Source organism: Cavia porcellus, unplaced genomic scaffold (genome assembly GCF_034190915.1).
Source record: "Cavia porcellus strain 051 isolate PalLab524CR breed Dunkin Hartley unplaced genomic scaffold, mCavPor4.1 scaffold_19, whole genome shotgun sequence".
Taxonomy (NCBI): Eukaryota; Metazoa; Chordata; class Mammalia; order Rodentia; family Caviidae; genus Cavia; species Cavia porcellus.
This window is the reverse complement of record NW_026947502.1, coordinates 32,998,571-33,007,500: the sequence shown is the minus strand read 5'-3', so window position 1 is coordinate 33,007,500 and position 8,930 is coordinate 32,998,571. Positions and strand designations below refer to the sequence as shown.

Here is an 8,930-nt window from a genome sequence, read left to right as displayed (position 1 = left end):
AGAAAGTTTCTCTCCAATGATGTCATCAAACATATTAGTATTTAAGAATCACAGCTCATTAAGTAACCCAGTAATTGGTAAGAGTTGGGATTGTTAGGAAAACGGAATTTTGCACTGGTAATTTTCTTTCAGAAGATGAACAGTTACAATGAGAGATTTCTTTTAGTCTTTTCACTAACATTAGACTTGATCTATGCCACAAACCTGTTCCTGATCCTATATAAATGTTTAAAAATCATAAATCCAAAGAGCAAAGTTAGAAAGAAAATGCATCACTAACAGAAGACAAAGTGGGGTGTGGACTTAAAGCTTATTAAGGGAAATTACTTATGTCACTCTTAAAACTCCTTTTCTCTTAGATTTCTTCTCCACTCCCTCCCTCTGTAAATACACTCAGACCCAACAGGTAGGAAACCAGCTTCAGCTCATTCTTAATTTTTCATTGGCTTAAACTGGTAAATATCAAGAGCCAAAACATTGCCTTACATAACTGAAGGTGTGTGGGGGGTGCGTGTGTGCGTGCGACTGTGTGTGTGTGTGTGTGTGTGTGTGTGCGTGTGTGTGTGTGTTATGCGTTAATCCAGAAAGGAGGGAGCCAGTAACAACCCTGAGGGGTTATTTGGAAGACAGAGTTGCTCTCTCCCTTTCAAAGCTAGGTCTGGAAGAGGGGGGTGGGGACTATATCAACCCATCATCACGCCGCTTGCCAGTCTCACACACGGATGCTTCTCCTTCATGTTCTCTGGAAAAATGTTCCCAGATTAGGAAAAGGACATTAAGGCGGGTCTGCCACGAAAGGCGAGTTTTTAACCACTGCAGCACAAAGAAAAACGGAGCGCGCTTTCACATCAACGCAACTCCACTCTCTCGGTCAGTTCTATACTTCAGCACCACGGAGAGCGGCACCTCCTTGGCTACCACCCATGGAGAGCCAGATTCCAGCAACCCAGCACGGGATTCCGGTCATCTAGAGGAGGGACAAGCCCGCGCGTTCTACCCTCAATGTAAGTAGCTACGATGAGTCTTTCAGGCTGATCTTTTTATTTTTTCAATAAAGGTTGTTTTCTCCCTGAAACAAGTAACTTTTATATGCCCTTTCCCTCTGTGCATTGCTGGTTATGACATTTTCCTTGTGTTTAATTGGTAAGGGAATTTTCTTTTCCTTTTACTGACAGTCTAAGTTTACAAAGCCATTTAGAAATAGACCACTCACCCTAGTAATCTAGTCCTTTTGTGCTGGAGTTTTATTACTAAAAGAGAGTATGTGTGTTCTCTCTCTTTTTTCATTATTGAGAGCTTTTTCTGAGGTGGTGTTTTTAATGTTGTATTTATTCTTATATAAAAAAGGAATTTGGAGAAGGAAGACTATATTCTACTAAATAATCACCATTACAGAACTACAGGTGGTGAGCAAAGCCTTTTTTTTTTTTCTTTTCTTTTACTCTAATTGAAAATGTGGTCTGAGCCATACAGTCCTTTAGACATCCATTTCAAAATAACAAATATGCCCTTAAATAAGAGATGTGACCCTGGTACACCTTTGACATGAGCTTTGAAACTATGAACACCAGAGTCTCCTCTTAAAGTTCGAAGTTGTAAATTTATTTATGTATGACTGAGTTATACAACCAAGATGATATTTCTATCAATCATAATTAAAAGACAATGAATTCAGGATACATTTGAAAAAGGCAATAATGATTGACCCTGTCTGGTGGCACTCGGTGAATTTTTGCCTCAGAATGCCACCTGCTGGTGGGTTTTTATTTCTGAAACACTAGCCACACATCAGATTTATGAATGAACTCACATAAAATCTAGAATATTCATTATGGATATGATGCAAACCCACTCTCTAAATAATTTTAACAATGACGTTGATTCAAGTGTCTAACAACTCACCAACGTTCTGTGTCACAACTGTAATTTCATAAACATTTATTTTCAAAACCAATTGCTCTTATGCTTAGAAATATGGAGACTAACTCCTTTAGGCGGTAATTAACCCAGAAAAAAATCAGAACTGTGTGGAGCCTCATTGAGGCTAATTGCAGAATGCATGTGGTGTCTTGGATGCAAGCTACAAGGAACTGTTGCTTGGTAAAAGCAATCAACATTTCCCCTAGATAAATATTCAGCATGTTACCTCTCTTGGTATTTTCATTTCAAAATTTAAGGCCTCTAGTTTTTCCGGGTGGTAGATGTTCATTTCAGGCTTTTATCACAGAGGTCAATGAAACTATAAGAACATTTTAAATATCTATTTTATTCCACAACAATTTTTTTTTAAAATATAACTATCTAAACTTAAACTTGTCTTAGTTTCACCTAGAGATGTACACAATGAAACACAGACACGTAGTTTCGTAACTTCCTGTGTCCAAATAGGTAAATAAACATTTTGCAAATAACTAGAAAAGATAGAAGCACATACCGAGCACTAGTTAAATTTAAATAATTAATATATAATTTAGTTTGAAAATATTGAGAATAACCTCTTTTCTAAATGATATTTTTTGAAAAAATGTGTTACAGATAGAATCACTTATTATCATTCAGGGACTTTAGATAATATTTGTCAATACAATATGCAATGGAAAAACTATCCTGCATTAGAAGAATTATTTGGAAAGTCTATCTTAATACACTGAAATGAGTAGCAGAGAGATACTGTGATTGTTCCCTGTAGTATTACTGGTAAGATATATGAACTCATGTATGTAATAAAGTAATTGGGTGGATATCACTTTATTCAAAATATATAAGTTGTAATAAGCATATTACTATCACTAGCTTAGGCAGGAAGTTAAATATTTAGATCCACAATTAATATACTTAGGAGATATTCAGAGTTAATAATATTTAATAACACTAGAGTATTTACGAGGCACAAAAAAATATATGTACTAACTCATTGCAACTTCAGCAGAATAAGGAAGATGACACTTAAAACAAGTTAGGTGCCTTTAGGCAGACGAAAAGTTTTTCAGTAATATAAAGACATGGAAAGTCTCAATTTTCTGCCCCAATCACTCAAGGCAGGAAACATACCCTCTCACTAACTTAAGTGTCTCATCTAGCAATATATGGACCATCCTTTACAGTGGAAAATCTACATTACTTTGGAATTCATACCCTATTTGAAAATCTATCTGTCATGAATAAGAAATAGTACTTAGAAGATTATAGGACTTCAGCATTTGTTTTTAAAAAATGCTCATAAATACTAACATCTTTCATTGGTTTTGTTGTTATTTTATTTTGCTTTATTTTTTCTTGGTCTTCTTAAGTGATCAACCCAAATCAAGTATTTAAAACTTGACTAAGTTGTTTGACCATATACCATGCGCCAACCATCAGGGGACACTGGGTGCACGTGCCATACAAACACTCCTCTTGCCCTCAAGGATCCTGCACTCCAATGAAAAACTTCACAATTAAAAATCCTTAGGCAAAATGCACAAGGAAGACAGGTAGCAGTGACAAACTGGTCAAAAGCAAGAGCTTTAAAATCAAGCAGACTAGACTTCTGATAATGGGTTTTACAGCTTGAGACATATGGTTATTTAAACCTCATTTCATCATCTGTTAAATGAGAACACAGCACCTAAATAATCTAGAAGCTTGTGAAAATTTGATAATTCACGTAAAGTACTCGGCATGAAAGTTGACATGTGCAATAAATGTTAATCTTTATGATTGAGTAGTCATTTAGGAGAATAGCTAAACTTACATGATAATTTATTTAAATAATAATTCATACAGAGCACTCAGTACAATGTCTGTCACATGGTAAATGTGTATTATTTAACTATCACTATTACATAGTCATTTGAGAAATTAGCTGAGTATATTACTTTAGAATAAAATCTGAATCAATTTAAATAAATGTGTACTTAAGTGTACTAATATGTAAGACTTTGGTCATTATTGTCATGGACAATTGTATAAAGCAGTACAATACTCAGGATATATGATATTTCATCTTCACTATGATCATGAGGAACATGAGAGATGAATTTTATTATATCCTTTAAATTGGGGAGAGAATTGAAGTTTAGGAGAAGACTGCAAATCATTAGACTATTTCATCACTGTTGCTCTGGACTGTAACTCAGGACCTGTACACTCAGGAGAGGAGAAGAGAAAACACAGCTGGGTTTTGCTGAATATCTGACCTGATTCCTGAATTTTCTTTTGTTTTGTTTGAGAATGTTACAGACAGAATTGATTTTAGGCTCCTCAAAGATTTTTGATGCTTGTAGCAACTTTAGGGGAAAAAAAAGACTAAAGTATCTCTAAAAAGACAATTTTAACTGGTCTTTTCTTCATCAGTAATTAACCATAATTCTCATTTCTAAAAAGCATTTTGCTCATGCTCACTGAAAGCTGGACTTAAGGTACAAGATTGATACATTTCTTAGATTACTCACATCTGGCTTCCTGGAGACTGGCTGATGCATCTGTAAGAGCAGTTTAATAAAAATAGTAACTGAGGGATGAATAGGGAACTTAATGATCAGTCTTCTTTTCAAATGTGTTTTTTTTTTTTTCCCAATGGAACCCATCTTCTCAGTAACACCAAATGTCAATGTATGCATTTCTGGAAAATTAAAAACACAGTATCTTAATTGAGGTATTTGATGAATGTGATCTCTCATTATCTCAATAATGTATGCAAATAAAAAGTCATTTGCCTTTCATTTTCAAGAAAAATACTAAAGTACAAGTAATCAAATGCTTGTTAAATTTAGGAAAAATCATTTTGCTTATAATTGACCCTAAAATTGGGAAAGATCATGAAAGCCAAGCAGAGCAACACAGTGTGATCTTTGACCATCAGCTATTAATGATCAAAATAACTCTATGACATCATTTCTGTAGATTCTTTCCAACCCATGTGACACATGTCTAAAACATGAATATCTGTAATATTAAAATTAAATGGTAAAGATATCATAGCTGAATAAATTCATAAGAGTATAAATGCTTAAAAACATCATTAGAACATATCAGGGTAGGAAGAGCCAAAGCTATCAAGAAGCCTACAGTGAAGTTAAATGTCCTCTTTTAAATCTAATTCAATTTATATGATACAGGGTCTGTTGCAAACCCATGTTAGAAGTATTCTCAATAAGGAGCATGTCCCATTATATGTTGATATGCATTTAACCATTGTTTTAGCATTCAAATGTATCACAAAACAGATTTTAAAGGATATGAAAGAGAAACTTGTTTAATTCTTACTACATCAGGGTGTCTGCTTTCAAGGATATTCAGAAAAAAAGATGCATGACAACTAGGGAAGACATTTAACTTTTGACAAGGACTAACTACACATACACACACACATACTTAATAATTTTGTATAGGAAAAAATAATCAGTATAGGAAAATCAAGGTTTATATGATGCTCTATGCTTTTACAGAAATTGTTCTAAAGTTTAGTATTTTCACTTCAATTACCTTGTTTTTTTCATCTAGAAGATGAGAATGCTAGCACCTGCTTTGTATGTTTTGTTTGCTTTGTTTTGTTAATGAAAGGAATTAACAAGAGACACTTGAACATCCTTTAAATTTGGAGGCTGTGACATTTGTGATGTCTGTGATATTCATATGGACTCTGAATTTAGATTGGGTACTTACATGTTCCTTGTGAAATGCTTCTCTGCTCTGACTTGGTCCAGTAGTTATTACATTTCCTTTGAATTTGTCTCCCCAAGGCTTCTTGCTGTGTAATAGTTGGATACCCTTGACCTTGTAGTCTGAGTGATTCTCCCTCTTAGATAGATCTCTGATAGAACACTGACTTGGAATCACTGTATGCTGTGCTCTTTGAGGACAGCTGCTGCTTCATATCTGACATATGGCTCCCATGCTCTTGAATAGAAACTGATTTTTCCTAACTTGAGTTGTGATAGAAATGTCCAGAGAGGTACTCTCCAGAAGTAGAAACTTATCATAGGATGAGCTGAGTAATTCCATAAGAAAAATTATTAGTCTTCGGTGTGCTTAACTTCAATCTGTGTGTTGTATATGCCGAGATGACCTTGAAACAAAGTTCACTACACCTCCCTAAACAAGGTCCTTTGAAAATACTTGCGAGGTAAATGCTTAGCTTTCAACTCAGTTAAACTTCTCCTTCGGAAAAATCTATAATAATAAGGCCCTGCATGCTGTTCATGAATCCTTGTCTCCTATAAACATTTCTACAGGATTCCCAGGCTAAGGTCTGCCCTTGGTATGAATAATTGCGTATCTCTCTAGAACGACAGTATTGTTGAAAAATGGGCTCAGAAGAAACTCATGAACTTAAATCCTGACGATTTTTTCCCCCAGCAATCTTTTATGGAAGTGCATGTTAGAAAAGTGAATGACAGTTCGGATTCTTCCCCTAATGGCATGCAGAGCTCTCTATTAGGATTTATCACTTACAATTGCTTTTGGAGGGAGTTGCCCAAAATTACTCCTTTTATGTTGTGCAGAAGCTGCTCCATCATGGAGTGCAGCAGTATTTCCTAAGAGAAATGTAACTCAGCTCTAGGCCAGATTAAAGTATCAAGTTCTGACCTCCAATCTTTATATCAGGGCTCAGGACCACAAGGACCTAAAACCAAAGAGATCAGAACAGGTTAAAGGTTAAGGGAGAAAAAAATGAAAGGAGTTCAAAATTCAAAAATTCACAACACTGACAATGATTTTTCTATTTTAAATCTCGAAACATCTCATTTTATTTAAAAGCTTTGTTCTGCATAGTTTTTAATAACTGCTATATTTTTCATTTTAAAGTTAATAAAATCCAACAAAACAAAACAGAACAAAGCCAATCAAAACAAAGCAGCAAAATTGGTACAGAACTTCAAAGCAGCATACTAGGGAAACAACAGTAGCTACCATAGGATATCTTGTTACCTTCACAATAGTTGTCCATTCCATCAGGTATAGTAAAATCAAACCAAAACAAACTAGAATAAAACCAATCAAAACAGAACATAAAGCAAAACAATCAGAACAAAAGAAAACAGTGAGAGCAATCTTGGATTTCACAAACAAGATAGAAGGAAATCCCTCATGTTTGCTACATTGCATACTGTCATCCTCCCAACTGATGTTCAGACTGCTGGCTCTAGTCCTGCAACATCAACTAAATAATGCAAGCATTTTGTTGCTTTTTGTACCTTAGTTGCTATCAACTCATCCTGTCCTCTGAACCAGAAAGTTTCTCGGGGGTGGGGGATTGATTCTCAGCCCACCAGGCTCACAGGAGGCACTATTTGACTTTTCTCTTCCTAGGCCCTGCTTGGCTGGCGTGGCTTACCAGAAAGGCTGGCTAGTTGGTTTCTTGGTGATCTCTTCCTATTCCTAGCATGGCCAATTCTTGGGAGGCACTGACTTTTCTCTTTCTGGACCCTATAACTGCTACATTTATAAGAGTAAAAGAAGTCATTTTTAAATTGATCTCATAGTTGTTGAAAATAAGACAATGGTTACAGAAGTAGATGAGTGTGGGGGTCAAGAAAGATAGAGGAACACTGATGGGTGGACACTGAGTAACAGTCAGATAGCAGTAAGAAGCTCTGGTGTGCTGGGGTGACCACAGATCACAATAATGCGTGGGACATCTCAAAAGCTAGAAGAAGAGATTTTAAATGTTCTCACCATAAAGAAATGTGAAGAGGAGATGGTTCACCTAAAGGTTCACCCTAATTTAAAGATTAAGGTATACACATGTGCTGAAATCCATTGTTTTTATTTTTTAAAATAGCTTAAGTGAAATGGTGAATATTCTTTATGCATGGTGGCATAATCCGTAACAAGAGTTGATTCTCTGGGACCATGAAAAAATAGTTAAAAACAAATCTCTAAGCAATGGATCTTTAGAAAAGATATTCAGTTGTTAAAATTCATGCCATTGTAATATTTGAATAGAAAACTCAGGTATGATCAACTGAAGAATCTGAAGAATCAAGAAAGCAAAGTGTCTAGAGACTTAGGGTAGAGATTTCACAGTCCTGAGACCAGGAACTTCTCAAGATCTGAGGGGTAGCAGGAGATGGAATAGCCTGTCTTGAATTCAAATTACATGAGAGGTGTTGTTTATTCTAACTTTTCCAAAGTTGTAGGACTAGCAAATACCAGAATCAGAATTTCTGCTCTATAAACTTTTTGACTGCAAAGGTTGTCTTTTGGGCCCCCTTCACTCACTATCTTCATTTGAGATGAAGATAACAATGATGTCTTCCTCACTTTGATATAAGAATTTTACTCATTAATATATGTGGCACTGTTACTATAGCACCTGGGACATAATAGGAGCTTAATAAATGTTAACTGCTACTGTTAGTAATATTAGTATTAACCTCCACACTATGCCGGTTGGGAAAGAGCAAAGAATTTTTAGTGAACCCTGCATGTAAACTGACCTATTTCTTTATCCCATATAAAAAATCCAAGTTCAAGTGTAAGAATTTCCTCTGGAGGGCTGATTCCATAGGCATCAGAAAGTAGCAATGACTGCATCCCTTCCTGTTGCCATATCTTGCCTTTGAGTGAGTGTTTGACTTGAGCAGAGACCAGAAAACCTTCCCCATAGAGAAGAGCCCAAGATGTATTGCCAGCCGGTGTGGCCATACTTGCGGTTTACTGAAGTTTTACTGCAGTGCAAGAAATCATTAGGAGTGAGGCATCCGAACCAAACGCAGCAGTAACTGTGATGGCCAATTTTGTTGGACTGTCCTTGGAAAAGATGCCTAACAAAAGACAGAAAGAACAGAATAAAAACAACATTAATACCTGTTACTTTATTAATCTTCCCCGTGGACACTGCAACAAACAAAAAGTTGTGAAGGTAAGAAAACAAACACAGAAAGGGTGGAATGGCTTGCTTAACTTTACATAAAACCTACAGCCCTTTCGCGCTTCAGCCACAC

At 35.8% G+C, this 8,930-nt stretch overlaps 1 protein-coding gene across 1 annotated transcript in view; it reads left to right on the top strand.

Moving 5' to 3' along the window:
* The first annotated feature begins 594 nt into the window (after positions 1–594).
* Trpc7 (transient receptor potential cation channel subfamily C member 7) overlaps positions 595–8,930 on the top strand; it is a 157,324-nt gene continuing 148,988 nt past the window's right edge. The window contains exon 1 of the mRNA XM_003473173.5: positions 595–1,004. Within this exon, the coding sequence (XP_003473221.2) occupies positions 1,003–1,004 (2 nt within the window). The 5' untranslated portion in view covers positions 595–1,002. The remainder of the gene's footprint in view (positions 1,005–8,930) is intronic.